At 37.5% G+C, this 21598-nt stretch overlaps 4 protein-coding genes across 4 annotated transcripts; 1 reads left to right on the plus strand and 3 right to left on the minus strand.

Annotated features, from left to right (window-relative positions):
• Positions 1 to 1161: 1161 nt before the first annotated feature.
• GCK72_022902 (uncharacterized protein) lies at positions 1162 to 2259 on the minus strand (the record flags this gene model as incomplete). The annotated part of the gene is made up of 5 exons (XM_003102826.2): positions 1162 to 1296; positions 1344 to 1525; positions 1574 to 1817; positions 1876 to 2091; positions 2185 to 2259. The coding sequence occupies 5 exons, from the start codon at positions 2257 to 2259 to the stop codon at positions 1162 to 1164; spliced, it is 852 nt and encodes a 283-aa protein (XP_003102874.2).
• Positions 2260 to 5515: 3256 nt separating this feature from the next.
• On the minus strand, positions 5516 to 6734 carry GCK72_022903 (uncharacterized protein; the record flags this gene model as incomplete). Its single annotated transcript, XM_053735123.1, has 7 exons — positions 5516 to 5671; positions 5757 to 5792; positions 5836 to 5951; positions 5997 to 6114; positions 6161 to 6236; positions 6281 to 6476; positions 6593 to 6734. The coding sequence occupies 7 exons, from the start codon at positions 6732 to 6734 to the stop codon at positions 5516 to 5518; spliced, it is 840 nt and encodes a 279-aa protein (XP_053578689.1).
• Positions 6735 to 7530: 796 nt separating this feature from the next.
• On the minus strand, positions 7531 to 11016 carry GCK72_022904 (uncharacterized protein; the record flags this gene model as incomplete). The annotated part of the gene is made up of 10 exons (XM_003102857.2): positions 7531 to 7798; positions 7847 to 7959; positions 8005 to 8084; positions 8134 to 8233; positions 8592 to 9083; positions 9384 to 9632; positions 9679 to 9996; positions 10049 to 10301; positions 10601 to 10744; positions 10880 to 11016. 10 exons carry the CDS (start codon positions 11014 to 11016, stop codon positions 7531 to 7533), a joined length of 2154 nt encoding a protein of 717 aa, XP_003102905.2.
• Positions 11017 to 19965: 8949 nt separating this feature from the next.
• Positions 19966 to 20824, plus strand: GCK72_022905 (uncharacterized protein; the record flags this gene model as incomplete). The annotated part of the gene is made up of 4 exons (XM_003102840.2): positions 19966 to 20019; positions 20178 to 20366; positions 20414 to 20539; positions 20594 to 20824. The coding sequence occupies 4 exons, from the start codon at positions 19966 to 19968 to the stop codon at positions 20822 to 20824; spliced, it is 600 nt and encodes a 199-aa protein (XP_003102888.2).
• Between the last annotated feature and the right edge of the window lie 774 nt (positions 20825 to 21598).

Genomic DNA, 21598 nt, shown 5'->3' on the forward strand with positions numbered 1-21598 from the left:
TTACCAGAAAGTTTTTTAAAAAGTTCAGCTTTTCAGCAATAAATATGGTTCGGAGTGTTGATAATCAGTAGAATCAACCACACAATCAGTGGAATGACATATCAGTCATTTCCTGCATGAAACTCTGCATATTCCTGCTGTTGAACTTTCACAATAACTTCATAAGTTTTCAAAATTGTTTGAAATAACGTTAAGTGTTGGAACTTTATTTATTCATTCTTCATTTAGCCGAAAAACCCGAATAACAAAAATATCTACATTGTCCGCGTAAAGTACACACCAGGAGTTTTCTCTGACACGAGACCACGGCCGCAAGATTATGAAAGCGGCAGTTTCAAATAGATTTCTCGATTAATGGTTGCAGACATAAAATGACATCAGACATGCGCACCTGGGTCAGCAGATTTCTAATTATCATAGATTGTCGAGGTTTTCTCAGAAAAATGAGGACACCCTGATGAACCGACACACAGACAGACACACTGAGAATTCAATAGCTAACAGAGATTTAGACGACGATACACCCCAATAGTTATCATTTACCACTCCTAATTCTTTGAATTTTTTGTTTCTAAAACCCTTCCCTAAAAGTTGTCATTTGTCATTCCAAAACTGTCATGCTATTCCTGAAAAGATGTCATTTTCCGCACTTAAAGTTGCCATTTTTCTGTTGTCGTTCTTGTTTCTACTATAGTTCTGTTCTACTATACTTTTTCTATTTCTAATTTCGAATTCAATAAACGACTAGCCAGTTTTTGCTCTCCTTTCGCTTTATAAGTAATATTTGCCCCCCCCCCCCCCCGCATGATTTGAATACTTGTTTGAATTGTTAGTGAATAACAAACATAAGAAAATTAAAATCATTCTAACAACAAAATGAACGTCTACTGAGAAATTAATAAACTTGAATATTTAAGTCCACTTCAATTAATAAACATGAAAATGATTGAACTGATCAATGCAATGAGTTTGAACCACTCCAAAATAAATAAGCGTTCGACATTCAACACTCTAGGGCATTCAGATTTCTTGTTGAGGAAGAATATTTTTCAATATGTATTTAAGAGATCAAAAACAAATAATTGAAATATTTGGTAAGTTTTTCAATAGAATATACAGATATAAAGATTCCCACCAAATATGTATAGAGAGTGAACAAAATCAAATCAAAATCGATCGTGAGACAACGTCAGGTGCTCCTCGAATCTGGGCCACACGTTTTTTGCAACGACCCCATACATCTTCCCTCACATTCTTGTCGAAAGCCAGGAGAATATAGGGAAGGGACAGTGTGAACTGAAAAATTTCAGGTTTTATATAGCCTGCTTGTTTGAAAACATTACAATGGTTGACACAATAAGAAGAAGGCATGTATTGTGTTCAATGAACCATGGTGAAAAAATATGGAAATGTGAATCAGCAGCATTCAATACACTCCAAACAACTTCTCCTATGTAGGCCAATGCGTAAACAGTCGCAGTATTTCTGAGCATTCTTTTTATACTTGCTTTTGATGTAATATCCACTGAAACATTATTTTAAAAAATTAATAAAACTGAGCTGCAACTCAAACCATAAGGTAATCTACACAACAAAATATAGTTCACCACTCCCGTTGCTATAAGTAATGCAATATAAATTATTGAGAATATAGCTGCCACATCGCCTGCAGTTCTCCTAGTCGTCGGGAACACAATGGACATTAATTTTCCATCTACGATATAGACTTCAGAGATGAACCCAGTCCAAAGAAATTTTGGTAGACCACTAACAACCCAAATTACAATGAATATGCGAAGGTAGAAACGATTCCAGAACTGAATAACGACAGATATGGAGCATGTAGAATAACTGCTGCAACAAACGTGTACTTACTGTCTGATAGCTATATGGAAATAAGATAGATGACATTCGATGAAGAGCCAGCAACTCTGCTGTCCAGAAATGAACGTGAAAGAACCAAATGCAGAAAAACTTGAGCCATTTCAAGAGACCAGGTATTGTGGTTTCAATGAACTTTACAATGAACACCAAACCAGGGTACATTTGAAATCGTATAGCAATCCAGGTGTTGATGTGACAAGCGATGTTCTGAAACGTACATAGTTCTTACAGTTTTCAAGTTTAGTTCAATGCAAATTTGTCAATTCACATTTCTTAGTATTTGTAAATAATTAAACTGACCGTTCCCAGATCCAATTGAACCAGGCGATAGAACGAATTTTTCTTGTATTTTTTCCCGAGGCAGAACAGAAGCATGAAAAAAATCATCAGACAAGTCGATATGACTCCAAATACAAATAAGGTAATTGCCACGATTGTTGTTTCAGTGTCAATCGTCACATTTTCCATGTAAACTGTGTAGTTTTCCATTTTCGTGTCAGCGACTGATGTTACTATAATAATAATGGAATAAACTAAAACAACTTGTGAGAGAAGAGAGCCATATGATCGGTTTTTCTAAGTAGGTTTTTTTCGGGTCAATAAACAAGAGAATGAGATAGACATCTTCCTTTCTACAAACAAGTCAGACATTCAAAAGCACAAGATGGAAAGTCATTCATATCAAAAAGAAACTTGTCATCGCAAAATTAATCTATTGAGAAAACATAACAGAATGTCAAGAAAATTGTATTTGTTTTCCAAATTTGGAAAAACAATGAGGCAAAAATGAATTTTGAATAAGAAGTTGCATCCAAGATAATGACAAAGATATAGACAAACACGGAATGACGGAGATAAGTTCACCAGACCGAAGAAAGGTTACTTCAATTTGTTCAAGCAATAGAGAATGTTCTATGAATTTATAAATCATCTTAGAAATGCGTCTTTGACGTAAATGGGTATTAGACGCGTTATTGAGGTCCATGACATCTTCACATACACTTTTCAAATAAGCGGTAAACATGTATTCAAATTAAAAAAGTCTGAAAAATCGAATTTCAAGCTGCGTGAATATCAAAAACAAAACAACTTTGCTTTTTTGTTTAAAACTAATGCATAAAAGTTCTAATTCGCAAGCTGTTTGAAAGGGTAGTCACGAGTTGTTGTTGTGGTTGTGGTGAGACAAAAATCTCTCTCGAGAACAATTGTCAGCTTATTCTCAAACAAAGTGGTAATATTGTAATTGAAAATACATCGAGCCCATCCGAACAACACCAGAATATATTAGGCGAGTGTCAAGTGACAAGACATTAACAAGCTTCAAAATTAGTTAACCTGCTAAACTTTGTTGATAATACACAAAGAAGAAAGGGCTCGCGTCTAGGGAAAACGCCGATGAGCCAAGCGAAAACGCTTAAAACCAAAGCTTTTACAGAAAGCAGAGTCACAACTAACGCTCTGCTAGCTTTGATAATAAGGAAATCAACAATAATCCTCAACAGCTATCCGAAAGATAGTCACGAGGAGGTTGAGCGGAGATCAAAGCCTTTTCCAGAGACACAACAAGCTTCCCCCTTCATAACAAAACCTAATCAGTGATGTGCGTGTGGATTCAGATTATTTTCTCGCTGTCTATGTCTAATTAGTCTTCAGAGACTCATGACGAGATAGACTAGTGAAAAATAAAGAGGAAAATGAGAGAGGATTGGGATAAGAGACACCGCGAGAAAAAAAAACGGATTCAGGAGTGAAATAGAAAAAAAACAGTTAGGAAAAAAAAACCGGAGGTAGAAAACAAATAGTTAAATTAAAATATTAAAAACAGGTAATAGAGGAGTTAAGAAGTGTTTCGAATTTAAACGGGGGAAGGAATTGGGGGACATTATCAATAATCGCATTCCAAATTGGAATGGTGGATGCAAAAAAATTGGGGACAGAAGGATGGCAGCAAATTAAGGTCACGGGACGTCGAAGAGATTTGAAGATTTGACATTAAAGTTGAAATGGGGGGAATTACCACTGATGAAGTTGTAAAGGAGAAGGAGTATGGATTTGAGTAGGCGGTGTCGAAGAGAGACAAGAATTTCGAGGCGGTGGGGGGGGGTAGAAGGAAAGGGCGGAGCTTGCAATCAGGAAGTAAAATCTGCTGAATAAAGTTTCGAAAGTGAATTTATAAATACATTTCTTGTAAGAATAGTGTATCAAATCAAAGAAAAATGACGGAGAGGCTGTGGGAAACGATAGCAAAGGGTTATGATTCTTTGGATTCCGAAGCCAAGTGATCCGCTTCTTCTAAAAATTGAAGTTTATTTGGGATGTGAAAGAGCAATAGTGAAGCCGTTTCATTGAGGCTTTGAAAATAAAAGCATAAGAGATCATTTAAGCCAGCTATTTCAGCGCTTGAAACAAACATACAACAGTTTTGTAGCTGTTTGCTGTCATTGAAAACCATGACAAGGCTCCAATTTAGTTTGAAGTGTATCTCTGCAGCACGATGAAAGTTTCCAGAACAGCGGTCGCAATTTCATATATTGTTATCTAGTCACAACGAAATGCATATGAGTGTGTCGTTCAGTATTGGATATGCTTCCGCGACGTGTCCACTTGCACTTTCAAAAAAAGCTATGACAAAGCAGGTAAGCAAAATATGAAACGATTTTTGGTAGGGACAAGGTTGCAAAACTGCAAGCAAGAATGTGTCTAATATGCACTTTATTTTTATAAATGTAAGAATTAGCTAACCCGCTGAACTTTGTTAATAATAAACAAAGAAGGAAATTCTCGTGGCTAGCCAAAGCCCTAACGAGCCAACCAGAGCGCAGAAAACCACGGTTCTCATTTCTAAACAAAGTGCTAATAGAGTAATGGCAAAAACATGAAAGCCCATCATAACAACACCAAAATGGACAAGAAGAGTGTCAAATGACGAGACACTCAACGAGCTTCTCTGCGTTTATAACAAAACCTAATCAGTGATGTGCGTGTGGATTCAGACTCTTTTCTCGCTGTCTACTAATTAGTCATCAGAGATTTCAGTTACCAACTGATCACACGCGTGCATTTTGACAAAACGTCACATTGCTCCGTTGTTTACTCGGATAGAATCGTCTAGAAAATCATGACGAATTTTCGAATTTTCTTTTTTCAGAACAAATTATTATGATAATTAGAACACGAGTGCGCCGAGGGAAGAGAGTTAGAAAGTGGACAGGACTACAACCAGGAAATGAAATTGTGGTCGGAAGAACAATTGTGAGAAGTCTTCAAATTTGATTTTCTTGTAGGGATCAGGGGGATCAATGGCTTGCGGCGCGAGAGAATTATAAAAACTTCCACATCTTTGGAATTCAAATCATCAACAATCGATTCAAGCTTTTCATAGTGTTTCATGCTAATAACTAAAACTCTGAGACTTGAGTTCAATGCGCCGACACAAGTTCAGATGAATACACCTCTATTGATAAAATCGTAAATTTTGCCGATTCCTCCGTTAGCGAAACTGAAAATTTCAATTATTTGGTCCACTCTAGCGCGTCCGTCTTTTTCATTTTCACAAAACGACACAAATTCAGAATAAGGAATCTCTGACAATTATTTATTAGTACTCAAAACATCAAATCGATACAAAAAATTAACAAATTCCAGAATATTGACAAATTTTCTTGCTTGCGTATGCAACAGATGATACTTGAACTCCGGAATTATAATCTCTGCGGTTGGACTTCAATACACCTATTAAGGTGTGCAGTTTCAGAGTTGTGGACATCACACTACCTCCGTTGTCGCCCTGAAATTGGAAAGTTTAGCTTATAAAGAGATACACGAACAACTACAGCTCTCTCAATCACAATTTTGCTGGAAGTAGAATTTACCAGGAAATAACGATCATCCGATTGATAGCCACGATACTGAAAGACAGACCATCTCTTGAATCTTAAAGTTTTTTATTACCACGACACGTCCTTTTCGAAGTTTTCCGATATTTTTCCGTATTTTTGATTCGTAATCGGTACTTCCATAAGAGTTGATTTCCAGTAAATCTCCAATTACAATTGGTGATACTTGTCCTAAAAACAAAAATACCATATTTGTCAACAGAAAGCTTTCCTCACGTGATACACTGCAAGCTGGATGAATTTCATTGGTGAATTGCAAGTCGTTTTCCAGTTCAATGAGAGCCATATCAAATTGTCGGTCGTCATTTTCTTTACACTTGTCAAACAGGATGATCTGAAAATACTCAAATAACAAAAGGAACACCAATCTTCAAACATACCTTACTATCCTTGATCACAATAGGTTTGGTCAATGTGATTTGCAACGAATGTCCGGAGAAGTAGATCACAAAATCGCTGAAAGAAATCATTTTGAAAATTAATTGCATTTGAAAGCTTACTCATTGATACATTTTCCCATAAAAACATCATCATCATGGTCCTTCGTCTGAGCGAGATTTGTTAGAATACAGACTCGAGATGTGAGAATATGTCTTTGGGAAATTAGTGTTCCGGAGCACACCCACCCCGGAGTATGGATCATGACAGTCCACGGTGCTTTGGTTCTGGATATAAATTCGGAGTTGGTAAGTTTTCCTGAAACAGAAGAGTGTTTACTTAAATTTTGGACTGAAATACACACTATTTACATTTTCAAAGGTTATTAAAAAATAATCCCTCAAAATTTCACATTCCTGAAAGAATAAACTTACTTTTCATACTCTTTATCATTGGTCGTGATCCACAGAATCTCTGAAGCTCTTGATTTTCTTCAGAAGTCAAGCGTCTCCACTGTTGTGGTACCCCCTCACCAAACAACGAGAAGAGAACAACCAGAATAAGAATTGTCTTCATTTTTCCCAACGCGAGAAAGTGTTGAAATGACGCTGGAGAGGCTTGAGAGAGGTTTATATGTATGTGGTGTTTTAATTCGATTAGGCACAAATGTGTGGGGACGAGTCACGAGCGAGAAAAAGATGGCAAGATTAAGAAAAAAATTTATCACATGGAAAATCGGAGAAAAACAAAGATAGTTTAAAAAATCAGAATTATTGTAAAAACAGCATTCTCTGATGCTCGACAACGTAACGGTTAAGATGTGTGCTATTGGATTTTGCAAGTTTTAGAAGCTCCGTTAACTAGATAAGTGTAGCAGACAATCACTCTGGAGATAAAATGATAATTTCAAAGTAAGTTTTCATATTTTGGCTAATAACGAACTTTCAAAAATCAGCTTGGGGTCAATTTGTATAAATTTGCTGTAAGGGCTTTTCACAAAATTACAAAAAAACTGTTTTATTTATATATATTATTAAATTTATATTTATTGACGAAAAAAAATTTAAAAAGGACTACATGAAAAGGAGAGACTAAGTATGATCCCTCACAAGATGGACTAGTAAGTATGGAAGAAATGAACAGGATTCGATTTACAAAGACAATTTGATCACAATTTCGAAATCATACCAGGAATGATCGGCAGGAATAGGGGAAAACACGTGTTTCAAAGGCGGGTCAAGAGAATGAAGTGATCTGGACAAAAAAGAAAAAAGCACCATCATGGTTTTGAGACAAAGCGAGAACATCAAAATATGGAAATTGAAGACTTTTAAAAGGTTGACAGGGAACACAAGGAAGACAAGGAAAAAAATCAATTTGTTTCTGGAAAATGATCGGATAAGACAGTATTCCATTTTTTGATGGAATACGGCTGTTTCACTCGGAAAGTGAAATCATCATTCGTCATACCTCTCTTCGAAAAGGCAAACACGACTCCATTTCTTTCCTTTGATTGTCGGACCTCATGATTGGCCACATTTCTTTCGAATATGGGCTTGAAATCTAACTTTTGTTTGACGACGACAAGGCGGTCATCATTCTTAAGCCATGCATAGGCTTCAGTCTCCATAGCTCCTGACCTGGAAAAATATAAGTTATTGATTTTGAAGATCACAATTGTATGTTACCTCAAATAAACTAGTCCAAATGCCTTTGTTTCCTTTTTTCTTTCGTCCAAGTCGAATTTCTTCAAGTCTCGTTTTTTCGGCTCTTTGAATAGTTTCTCGGCAGCCATCACTTTCTGGAAAATACGTTTTGTTTGTAACTAAAGAAATATTCTACTCACTTCTCTTTTCCCGATCTTCACATGAAGTTTTCCTTCTCTGCTCTGTTTCCGCTCCTCTGGAAACAAAGTTCCCGTGACATCTGAAATTTTAAGTTTATTTTTTTTGAATATCGAAACAAATTAACTTACAGTCATCATGAATGTCCTTGAAGCAATCAGGGCACACGATGTGTTTCTCGAACAGGTACTGAGAAACAGGAGCAAGGCCAGTGCAGAGCGAACAGATGCTCTGAAATGTATTAAAAATTTAGTTAACGAATAACCTTTAATAGAGGTGTCTTCAGCAAAGTCTTTCATATCTTTTTTCTCAGTGGGGATGTCAAAAAGTTGTCAATAGTCAAAATATAGCTGAGTATTTCTAAAATATTTCTTCAGCTGAAAAAGCTTCGATAGCTTTCAAGGCAGTTTAGATATTCTGTTCCAAACTTTTGCTACTGGGGGCACCGCTATTAGAGGTTTCACGGTATGTGAATGTTACTTTGTGCTTACAAGCGATCTATTCAGAAAGAACAATTTTTTTAGTTTATGAGGCAACTGCAAAAGTTTCATCAAAAGTTATTTATAAGAATATTTGAAAATAAACTAACAAATCCGCATCGTCTGCAATGATTTCGTTCTTCCGAAGAATTGAACTTCTCCGAACATTGCTCCATTAAGCATTCACCGGACTCCAGAACCCAGACCGGCTTCAGGAACTTCTTTTTAGCCTCCACAACTTTCAGATCGAATCCAATTCGATTTTTCATCTTCTCCTGGCTATCCAAAATAGCTTTGACCCAATCGTTCTTCAGCTTTCCATTCTTGAAAAGGAAGAAGAATCCTCTCTCTGTTGTTGAGACTTTGAGAGTTTTTTCGTATTCTCGATAGTGATCGATTTCAATCTCAATTGTGTTGAGATCAAATTCATAAAAATCTTTCTCAAACGCGCAGCCTGGGTCTTTTGAGTTGGTGAGCCGGCAGACCAACATGCAGTCGGTGAAGAGAACGATGTAACGCTCATGACGTTTCATTCCATTGTCGCTCCACACTTTCTCTTGAAGAAGAAGTTTTCGAGCTTTTTTGAACGTGTCGAACCGACCCTGAAACGTAGTGAAAACTTGAGTTTCAGAAAAGTATTTAATTTTAGAATTTTCAGTCATCAGGCTTCAAACTTTCGCTATCATCAAAGGACTTTATAATTTGCTTTTCAAAAATTTATCACATTTCGAAACTCTTCTCTTGAATATTTGAAAAGTTTTAAGCGAATTTCCTTTTTTTTCTAAATGTAAGTATACTTGACGACATCGAAAGTATGGTTCAGCAAACTTCAAAATTTTTTCACTGGAAAATAAATAGATTGTTCAAAAACGATTTCAAAAGTGTCAAAGCAAACTTTTTACCTGCAAACGTTCATGAACCTTCTTTGTTTCGTTTTCAGTGGCTGTTGACATTTCACTTTCTATGATCGTTGTGACATCTTTCAATTTCTTCACTGCTTCTTCTGATTTTTCTTTCATGTTTGATCCATCGGGGAAACATTTAGAAAATTCCTCCATGAGAAAGCCATATCTCATGACAGTTTGATGAATTCGATCTAATTGGTTCTGGAGATTCAAATGGCCTCCTTGCTTGAAATACTCTTTTTCGAACTGAAATCGTCAGAATAACGTTAATTGTCTCTAAAATTATTAGTACCTTGCTGAGAGCCGAGTCGAGATCTTTGTCATTTTTTCTGCTCAGTTTCATTTCTTCCACCAATTCTCGTTTCTCTTTTAAAAACGAAATGAAACTTTTCAGTACATCCGCATTCTCAATGACAACGGTAGGGAATTGAGGAGCGTCTTGAATATTCGAGAAATCAACCACTCCAAATTCGTCCGTGAACGCAGTGTGGAAACCTTTAATCATCTTCATCTTTTTGATGATTTGGAGCAAAATGTGATCTTCATGCTTATGCGGCACGAGAATTTTAGCCAATTTGCTTCCTTGACTCTCCAGGTAACTTGGCAATTCCTGGAAGTATAAAATAAAATATTTTATAACATAAGATTAGTGTGATACCAACCTCGGTAATTATACGAAGGAGATATGTAAGGCTTTTCAGCTGACCTTCAAACTCCTGACCTAGCCTTCTAGATTTCTCCAGTTTCCTCTCCGAATCGTCCATTTCAGAGGTACACGACGATTCAATATCATCATAATAAGAAGATTCCTCTCTTTCGTCGACGTTGAACTGACCAGAACTGCTTTCTATTTCAGTGGAGGTCGCCGACTGAACAGACAATTGTTTGGAGAACAATTGTGAGAGAGAGGGCAGTCTGAAATTTTTAAGCATTTTTAGAAGAAAGTTATGATTTTTATTTTGTAAATATATCACTTTCTGTTTTCTTTTTCTTTTCATCCTGTTCCTTTAACCTATTGCATTGGTATTAATTCTTTCTAGCGTTCAATTGCTGCTTGCACGATGTTTGTGTCCCCACTGAAGTTCAAAAGCGCCAGTCATATCTACCACTCGTCTGTCCGCGCGCCAACACAGAGTAAACAAATGCTACCATAACCGAACTACATTTTTTCCGGCGCAGCATATTCAGAAGCAGTAAGGGGGTTTACGTCTTACCTGCTCGCAATTCGATTTCTGAGTCTCATTGACATGCCGAACGTCTCATTTGTTTCCTTCATTGATGGGGATGGTGGTGCGACAGAGGAAACAGATGGAGAGAGTGAGAACGATGGAGCTTTTGAGGAGCTAACTGACATATGGCTGGAAAGAATTATTAGTTTATTAAGTAACGTTTTATTGGATTTTAGTGAGAAACTACTACAATTACCTAAGACTTATTTTAATTTTAGGAATTTAGGGTTAGGTTAATTGGTGAAAATTATGTTAATACTTTACCTGCTTCGGTGTGTCCGACTCAATGAATCTCCTTTTTCTCTGACCATCTCAACAGCGTTATCCGTTACTGGTGAAGTAACCGACGATCCAGACGAGGTATGGGAGACAGATTGATGCTTCGAGAAGTTTCCAGACATGATACTGAAAAATCAGGGAATTTGTTTACTGGTACTCATACGAAAAAGTCAATTCGTAAAGTTGTTACTCGCCACAAAGGTTTGTATCAAGAGCGATAGTTTTCAATGGAAAACAACCAATTTCGAAACGGTGTCACGATTTTACATGATTGTTGCAAAATGTAAGAATTGTATAAATTATTCAAATCAAAAATATAATGTTATTTTTGAAGTTACTAATTTTATTCTATTATAATTTGATATTTAAAATCCACACATGCAGTACCTGTCAAAAAGTTATGGACTTTTTCTGGATCGTCACAAGAAGATCCAGAATTTCTGGATTGTCACAAGAAGTATGCAACAGCCACCCCAAGCTGGCTGATTCCATTGCTTCACAAATCCCGACTTTCACATATGATCCGGACAACAAGGATACAATCGTCATAGATGGTTTCATACTTTCGGACGATGTCCGCACAAGACTAGTTCTTTCAAAGGTAAACTCAAAAAAGTAAGCACATTACCCAAATCGTCAAGACTCTGAGTGATCTGAATTTTGAGTAGACGATCCAAAAGCTACAGTGCGCGCAAAAAGGATAGGACACCCCTCGATTTCGGGCCTCCCGAACAAACGAAAAAAGTTATGAAAAATCTGAGACTGTCATTCGATTTAGCGTACAAAATAACCCCCTGGTACATATTTTCGTCATTTTACCACTTTCCATATTGCCGAACCACCAAAAAGTCACTTTTTCGGGCGTGCAAAAAGGATAGGACACCCTCGAAAATCCGATTTTCAGTTGATTTTTCGGAACTATTTTTTCACGACATTTCGAAAATCGACCTCTCTGAAATACTTATTGTTTCAGTGTTGGACGGCGTGTGCTCAGACAATCTCAGTGCTCAGACAACGTACGTGTCTGAAACTTTCAGGAAATGTGAATCAATACGTCAGGTAATAAATAATACAAAGATATCATAGAATAATAGCGATTATGGAAAGTTCCACTCAAAACTCTAGATCTCATTTTGACGAAAAATCACTATTTTCGAAAAATGTGTGCAAAACTAATATTTTTCAACTAAAATGAAGAAAATAATTTTATAACAAAACAGAAAAATACAAAAACTTTTCGCAAACAAGTTAAAACCATTTTTCAAGATTTTAAACATTTTTTTCGAAAATAGTGATTTTTCGTCGAAACGAGATCTAGAGTTTTGAGTGGAACTTTCCATAATCGCTGTCATTCTGTGAAATTTTTATATAATTTATTACCAGACGCATGATTGACATTTCCTGAAAGTTTCAGAAAAGTACGTTATCTGAGCACTAAGATACACGCCGTCAAACTTTGAAACAGTAAGTATTTCAGAGAGGTCGATTTTCGAAATGTGTCAATCATTGTCTACCACTGTTGAAATTGAGGAAAAACATTTGGAAATTTTCAAAAACGACATGAAACGTATATTTAAGTCATTCAAATCGGTTTTTCGTAAAAAAATAATTCCGAAAAGTCAACTGAAAATCGGATTTTCGAGGGTGTCCTATCCTTTTTGCACGCCCGAAAAAGTGACTTTTTGGTGGTATGGCAATATGGAAAGTGGTAAGATTATGAAAATATGTACCAGGGGGTTATTTTGTACACTGAATCGAATGGCAGTCTCAGATTTTTCACAACTTTTTTCGTTTGTTCGGGAGGCCCGAAATCGAAGGGTGGAGAGGTATCCTTTTTGTACTCACTGTAGACGACACCTATAAAGCTACCGCCTCCATCTACCAACGTCGTCAAGAGTTGTTCAGAACCAAGTAAACGGGATCAAACTTGGAGGAATACACGGGAATAGTACTTCGACGATTCGCAACTTCCCAGTTCAAAGCCATGCCTGATGACCAGTTATGCTGTATGATTCTGAATGGTCTTCGCGATTCTTCCTTAAGTGATTTCAGGACCCGTTCACTCCAAGTAATGGAATCCAAGCAAGATGTCACCATACTGCAGTTGGAAACCGAGATCAAGCATCTAATCGACATCCGTGCGGACGACAACTGTGCCGCTGGCTCCACCCCAGCAGAAACCTCCGATATCAATGCCGCTGACACACATTACAAAAGGGATGAGAAAAAAAACGAGCATTTGCCGTTCTCCGCATGTTACAGATGTGGAGGATCTCCCTGGGCCAAAATCTGCAAAGTGAAAGACGTCAGGTGTTCAAAATGCGGTAAACCCACCCGTAGTCAGAAGTTCTTTCGTTTCAAACAGAACACGAGAAGAACAAAGAATTCGCTATAAAACGAATAAGTTCAGTTATCATCGGCTCAGCAGCAACTTCTGGCTCAAACCGACGCTATAGAAACGTCATAGCTGTAGACAAACCATCCATCTAAATTAAGTCGACTAATAATCACTCAATATCAAATTATCCTCCACCTGCGGCTTCATCATCGATAAAAACTCTGCATCTGGCTCCGCCCACGTTGCAGAAACCGGGACTCTTCTTGGAATCGACTGGATTTCGACGGATCCACAACTAGGTTCCCATCAGGTCAACTCGACTGTCGCCGCAGTTGAAAAGTTGAAAGATGATCGGAAGAACCAATGCTCCAAAATTTTCGTGTCCGGTCTAGGTAAATGCACGAAAACCAAAACGTCTATCCTCCTCAAACATGAGCCAAACCCGTGTTTCGGAAAGCTCGACCCGCTCCGCATGCTGCACTCTCAACCATCACAGAAGAGCTGGATTGACGAATCCACGCCGACGTCATTACTCCATTTAATCACGTTCAATGTTCAATAGTTACTGTCCGGAAGAACAATGACTCACTCTATGTGTGCGCTGACTTCTCCACGGATCTCAACGGTACCATCCAGGATCATTAACACCAAGTATCACGGTTTTATCCATGGGCGTCATTTCACCCTTCGAACGGATCACAAACCACTCTTATCCATTTTTGGAGATAAGAAAGGTATCCCAGTTTAGAGTGCAATTAGGTTACAGAGATGGACTACTTTCCTGCTCACCTACAGTTTCTCATCGAATATGTGAATTCCATCAACTTTGGCCAAGTTGATGATTTTCCCAGGCTCATAGCCGAGCAAAGCCAATCTAAAGAAGTCGAGGATCAAGGCATTGCTAAAGTAGAAGTACATAGATGTAATCGCTAACTTTTAGTCGAAGCAATTATCGTTTCATAATTAAAGGATCCAATCTTTTCCCGAGTCATGGACCATGTCAGATCCAATTCATGGCCAAAACAAATACACAAAAACTCATAGCTCGGGAAATTAGTTAACAACTCTCACTTGTCAAGTATTGTCTCCTGCTCGGAGATCGTGCCGTCATTCCATCATCGCTGCGCTAGCGAGTACTCAAGATGCTTCACCGAGCACACTCTGGTATCGTTCGGACGAACAATGCCCGATGTTTCGTCTACTGGATAACTCTAGACAAGGACATCGAAACGATCGTCAGAAGCTGTGATCAAGAAGCTTCCGCTGCTAAGGACTCTATCAAGAACATCTTATGCTCATGGTCTTCTCCAACAGAACCGTGGACAAGGGTCCATGCCGACTACGCCGGACCAATTCAAGATCCATATTACCTCGTTATTGTAGATTCCTTCTCAAAATTTCCGGAAGTCATCGCCACTAATTCGAATTCTTCGTCATCTACAATCAAAATTTTCCGAAACATGTTTGCTGAATTTGGTAATCCAGAAGTTCTGGTCACGAAAACAGGATCCACACATCCGGTCTCCTCCCTTCCATCCGCAATCAAATGGGCAAGCTGAGCGATTTGTGGATACCCTGAAAAGGGCACTATGCAAGTTGAAGGGGTAAGGAAATAATGATTCTGCCATCCAAGATTTCCTCCAGAGCTACCGTTCAACACCGTGCGCATCCAGTCCACAAAACTCGTCACCAGCTGAGAACTTCATTGGAACAAGTATCCGTACCGCACTCAACCTTTTACTGCCATCCGAAGACACTCCAGCCACCCGCAATGAGTCCATGGAGTCCCAGTTCAACAATCAGCATGGTGCCAAAAAAAAAGATTTTTCAAGAGCATGATAAGGTTTACGTTAGAGTTCTGGAGAATTCCGAAGAATTCTGGAGAATTGAGAGAATTTCGGAGAATTTCAGAGAATTTCAGGTCACGTCAGTCGTCGAGCTACGGGATATGGACAACACATGCTCTGATCAACCTTCGGGCAATGGTTCTCCAACTCCTTCTCACGCACCACCATCAACGAGGAAAATTCCTTTATGTGTTTTTAATCTTACAATGGGATTTTATTTTCCATTTGGTTACAAAATTACATCAACTCGTCCCCAGAGTACAAATTTAGTGCGTTAGAATAGGTATTTGATCTTCATTGCTCTACCTATGTAGTTCCCTTTTCTTGATCTACAAAGGGTAAGCAACACCGCGCGCTCCTTAGTATCCTTTTCCTTTTTCTCTTATTCTAGTGACCTGTTTTCCAGTCAGTCCCTTATTCTCTCATTCTCGTTTCCGTTTTTTTTCCGTTTCTCTTTATTGTTTTCACCTTTATTAGCTCCCAATAAAGACTGTACTAAATCCTTGTCGGCCCAAAAAAAAACGTTAAAAGTTCGAAAATAAAGAGAAATATCGGATAATAAAAAGGCAGAAACAGGTCAAATGTCATTTCAATCAGAGAACAATCTAGAAAACAGAACTCATTCTTATGACTCATTCTATGAAATTTGTTTTTTCGCGGAAACATTGCTTTTGTTTACATGAGAGTCTTCCAAAACCTGGGATTCCGTTTTGATTAAAAACAGTGAATAATCAAAAAATGACTCAGTTCCACGAGAGGTCCCACATCATGATCAGGCTTGTTCGGAGTCGGAGAATCGGATTTTCGATTTCTCCGTTCTTCGACTTTTTTTGGAGAATTTCTCCGAAAGAAAGTCCGGAGAATTTCGGAGAATTTCGAAGAATTTCGGAGAATCAACGACACTCCAAACTTTGTTTTTGTTGAATTTTTACTGGTAAAAGTTTTTAATGATGAATAAACATGTTTTAAAAAGGTGCATTCTGAAAAACGCAACAAAAAAACCCGTTTTAGAAACAATTTCGGGAAAATTTTTGCATTCTCCGAAAATATCCGAAGTTCTCCGATTCTCCGACTTTTTTTCGGAAAAAATGTCAAAAATCGCACTACTTTGCACTAAAATCTGTCAATTTGAGAGATAAATTGTTTTGATACGTACCATACTAGGAAGTGCCAGTACAAAGAAGTTGCCCACTACAAAAATGGAGTTCTACTGAATAACTATGACACACTCTCAAAGTAGGACAATTTCAACTAAAACAGCCAAAGTCTATAACCTTTCGACCGGTATTGTACTTTGTTCCACTTAAAATGAGTAAAATAGTCAAGTTTGAACATACTGCTAAAAATTGATAGTATAGAAGATTACTTCAACAAAGTTTGGAAAAATCACACAAAATACAATACTTTGAAACAAATCGGGACCAGCCAGAAAACATTAGCTAAACGCAGAGTGTTCGAGAAGTAATTATAACAATCCCAGAATTTGAAAATAATGATGTATAACTTCAAAAATAACTTGAATTAGAAAAATTAAGAAGAAAAGCCAGAGAGAATTGGAAAATTCGGGAGAAGAACGTTCCCGAATCACTGGCAATCGATTTGTGGCGTGAGGGGAAGGAGACATGGTATAGCTGGTAGTGACTCATTTTTCCTTTTCTTTGTTTATGATTGAATGAACTCCGAATTTTTTTTTGTTTTTATGAATATTTTTTCGTTTAGTTTTTCAGTGTCTCTATCATTTCTGATAAATAACATACGATAAGTTCAAAAATCATTCAATTTTTGTGTCTTTATCTCCAAAACGTACATGATGAACCTCATCTAACAAGGAAAGTCTTTGGAGACGCTAGCTATGAACTTGGTTGTAGGTACTTTCGACTCCGGGAAGTCCATTCATGCCATCAAAATCGGGTAAATGTCTCGGTGATGCGAGTTATGAGCTCTCATTCTTCTCATAAGGTCAAGCTTTCTTGGAATTTTAAATCGGCCGCATATACGCCACCGCACAGTTCCATTTGTGTTCCCCAGCGGTTTACCTGCGCTTGTAGGTTGCAAAAATGAGAACATCTTTCCGTGTACCATTTGCCGATTCGGGTTTTAAAGCTCACAACTCGGCTCACAAAGACCAGGTGTTGACTGCAGAAATGGACTCCACGTAGTCGGATCTATCTATGTATACCAATGGATCGTTTGGAAGCCTGGTCTCCGAAAACTTCCCTCGTAAGAACATGTCACTTTATATTTAAAAAAAAAATTTAAGTACTTGTTTCGGCCGTTTCCCATTGGACAAGCAAAGTTTTAAAGGTTTAGAAGGGAAAGCACGGCCATCATCAGCAATGGACTTTCCCTGTTTTTCGAAACTGCAATCACAAGAAATGGTTACAAGCGACGCCTACATATTTGGTCTGTGTTAAAACCTACCATTTTGGTGACACACGTGCTTAACAGAAACGTCCAATTGTTTCCTCAATGACCTCATTGTGTTGTGAACTTCCACATTCCATGCTCTGTAAAATCATTCAACTTCAGTGTCCGTGATAAGTTTATTGGATGAAGGGCCGGAGCCACTGACACAAACAAATAAGAGAATTTGATAAAAGGTTAAATATTGTTACAATTTAAATAGAGAAATTTAGTAAAATCAAAACATATTACATTATTTTTAAAACAGAGGGCAGAAGATTTGGAGGGGAATACAGATGGGGGGGGGGGGGGGGGGGGAGACTATTCCAAACTTTAAGAGTTCTATTAGAGAAGAATTCAGCCGAAATTTTACTAAAGTTAGATAATGTGATTTATTTTATTTATTTGAAGGACTTTCACCACTTATACAAATAAGAAAAAAAGAAACAGTTATAATTTAAAAATTAGAGTGTTTAAGTATTAAAAAGGGTTCCACAAAATTAAAAGAAATATTACATCGAAATACATCGGAATTAGGAAAACTGGGGAATATATGAGGGGGGAGTTTATTCCAACAGGAGATAATCCTGTTGGTAAAAAATTGGCAAGTGTTCTTAGTGCTGTTTGATAATTTAGATTTGATATAATAGGGGTGACGGCGTAAATTATTACTAAAACGAGGAAGACTTATGTGCACGTCGTTATAAATTCTTACTTCTTTACTAACAAGAATCTTATACATAAAAACTAAATCAATAATAATGCGTCTATGTTCAAGAGAAAGAATATCACAATGTTTAATGGATTCAAAATAAGATATGTAAGGAATATTAAATTTACGAAAAACCCGAAAAATATAAGTTTTTTGGACTGACTCGATTAGCCTAACTTGTTCTTTAGATGTGGGGGAGAAAACAGTAGACCCATATTCCAAAAGGGGACGAACATAAATTTTAAAGCATTTGATGAAAATTTCGAAGTCAGCATGACGGAGAACATTGAAAAATATGTTGACTCTTTGATGGGCTTTGCGAAGTGTGACATCAAGGTGGTTTGAGAAGTTAAGATCAGAATTGAAAATGATACCCAAGTCTCGAATAATTTTTGTTTGAGGAATAATTGCGTCATTAATGGAAAAGTTCTCCTCTTGAAAAACCTTTTATCCAGAAATTTCAACAGGAAACAATTAACCCATGAAAAATTTATTTGTGATACTTATAGAAAAACCAAACTTGTATCGGGACGAACCAGGCCAAAATCGGAACTTTCTCGACCCGGCACAAACAAAGATTAAACAAATGACCTATGTCACAAAAAAAGACAAATTAGTGGAGGGAGATCGAGTTTCGTTTGACTTTTTGACGACCGGAGGGAATAGAAGCGGATTTCTATGATTTTCTGGTCCAAAGGTAGCTTTAAAAGATTAAATTCGACTGAAACTGGCACAGATGGTTTCAGATTTAACGAATGACGTATCACTCACAGATCTGTCACCAAAAAAGACAATTTAGTGGAGGGAGATCGAGTTTGGTCTGCTTTTTTGACGACTGGAGGGAGTAAAAGCGGATTTCAGTACTTTTCTGGTCCAAAACTAGCTTTAAAAGATTAAATTCGACTGAAACTGGCACAGATGGTTTCAGATTTAACTAATGACCTATCACTCACAGATCTGTCATCAAAAAAAAAAACAATTTAGTTGAGGGAGATCGAGTTTGGTTTGATTTTTTGAAGACTGGAGGGAATAAAAGCGGATTTCACTACTTTTCTTGTCCAAAACTTTATTTAAACGATTAAATTCGACTGAAACTGGCACAGACGGTTTCAGATTTAACGAATGACCTATCACTCACAGATCTGTCATCAAAAAAGACAATTTAGTGGAGGGAGATCGAGTTTGGTTTGATTTTTTGACGACTGGAGGGTGACCTATCACTCATAGGGCTATCAAGTTAGAAACTCATTTTTCTCTGAATACATATTTCTTAAGTTGTCATATATCACAGTTCTCTCACAAGGGAAAAAAACATTATATAAATGCTTTTTCTGATAAACATATTGATTTTTTTTTCAACTTTTTTTCCGAACAAATGAATTCTTCTTTTCAAACCCCTCTAAAACTCTTCACTTTGCTATGTTTCTTCCAAAACAACATCACGAATTGACCCAAACCGCGCGAAACAAAGGCGGTATGCAAACGCACTCCGTTGCACAACGCCAAGGAGGCCCTCTCTTTTTTGTCTTTATTCAGTCATTTCGTCTCATTTTTCTTTGTTTTTTTTCTGTGTTTTTGTCGCTTTTGGTTGGATTTTTTTTTGCTTGATTTCAGCTGATTTTAGTAGTTTTATCAAAAAATTGAGCAAATATTCATGTTTTCACTAGTTTTCGTCGTTTAAACAGCCCAATTTGTCATTTTCGTTCGTCTTCCTCCCTGAAATTGAAATTTTTTTTCTTTCAAGTTTAAACATCTTTCGTTTAGGTTCATCATGATGCGCTTTGTCAAAGACTACAACAAGATTGAGCAAGAGCGAAATATGGAGGTCAGTCAAAATAATGTTTTCAAATTGCTAGCGCAATGGTTTGGAATAATAGAATCACTATTTTGTGAGAGAATCTTGGATTTCTATGGCGCAACAGTCAAAATTCATGAAAAGAAAATAACAAGACACTCGATTACCCTTAAAATCAATTTTTTCAGTTCTCTCTCCTCGTCCTTCTCACTGTCGAGTTTGTGTTGTGCGTGTTCGGATACTTCATGGATTCATCACTCAACAATACAGTTGTCGAGACATTCTACACTATCTGGATTTTCAATCTCTTGGTCGCCTCCTTGCTCAACATCACCACCAAACCGGTTATCTTCTCCATCTATCGCGCGGGCTTCAGAGTGAGTTGGAATATTGAAAACATTGAAACAATTGGGTGCTCTTTCAGATGATTTATCTCGCTGCTGTTGTCTATATTTTCTGCTCGTATGGCTACATGACTGTCTCCGCGTACGTCCTGGTCTTCTGCATTGCTGATTTCGTCTATCTTGTCAATGGAGTGCCGAATGAACAGGTAATACACATTTTGTGCGGTAAACCGGTAAACCAAACCATTTTGTAATTTCAGATGACATATCCGGGCAAATGGCTTGCGTTGGTCAACCGAAAGTGGCGAATTTCTGAAAAGGAGGCTGATATTGAACATGCTCGCTTCGATTCTCCCATCAGCGACGTCGAAGAATTGAAGAATCTCGGTGACATGGAATGGGACACGTCTTGCGACTACTTCACTGCTGATGATGACGACTTCATCTTCCCACACCCTCCCATGAAATCATCTGAATCTGTCATTGTCTGAGAAAAAAGATTTTCCATGCCTAAATGCTCATATTCATTATTCCCCATTCTCGACCAATTGTGATTTACAGTGCGCGTCATAAGTATAGCGCCCCCTCGATTTTCGCGTTTCTGGACTTGCTGCAATCGACATGAGAAAATGGTTAATGCCATTCGATCCGGCGTCTCAAAAAACCTATGATGAGAAGTTTTTTCGAAAATTTCAAATCATGTCCCCTGCTCTGTCACAGGTTGTCTGAAAATCAGCCGCGTCAAAAGTATAGCGCGTTTTTGGATTTTGTGGCTCCGAGCGCTGAAAATCGAATAAAAATATGAAATTTGTTTATAATTAGTTGTCGGTGACTTATTTCTGTTATTTCCTATCAAAATTTATCCGAGAAACTAATTTTCTCCGGCTGAAACTGCTCAATTTAGCAAACCATCCCATTTGAGGCATCTCCATGATTGTTATCGATTGGTAGCTTTGTAAAACGTGGAATCTGATACTGAACACTTGTCAAAAATACATTTCTGGACTTTGTGGTTTATATTAGTAATCAATCAACCTTTTTGAAAGCCATTTTCCATCTACCCGGCTCGATCAGATTGACTCCCTGAGATCTGTTTGAGGCATCCTAGGCGAACTTTGCTTCGCAGAATCGAGAAAATCAGTTCTTCAAACTTTGTAATGATTTAGAAACACTGGTAAGAACATTGCCAGCTTATTTTTGATCAAAAAAACATTCAAACAGTATCCAGTTGTGACGGTGTAGCTCACACTGTAACAATGCACATG

Source organism: Caenorhabditis remanei, chromosome X (assembly GCF_010183535.1).
Source record: "Caenorhabditis remanei strain PX506 chromosome X, whole genome shotgun sequence".
In the NCBI taxonomy this organism is placed as follows: domain Eukaryota; kingdom Metazoa; phylum Nematoda; class Chromadorea; order Rhabditida; family Rhabditidae; genus Caenorhabditis; species Caenorhabditis remanei.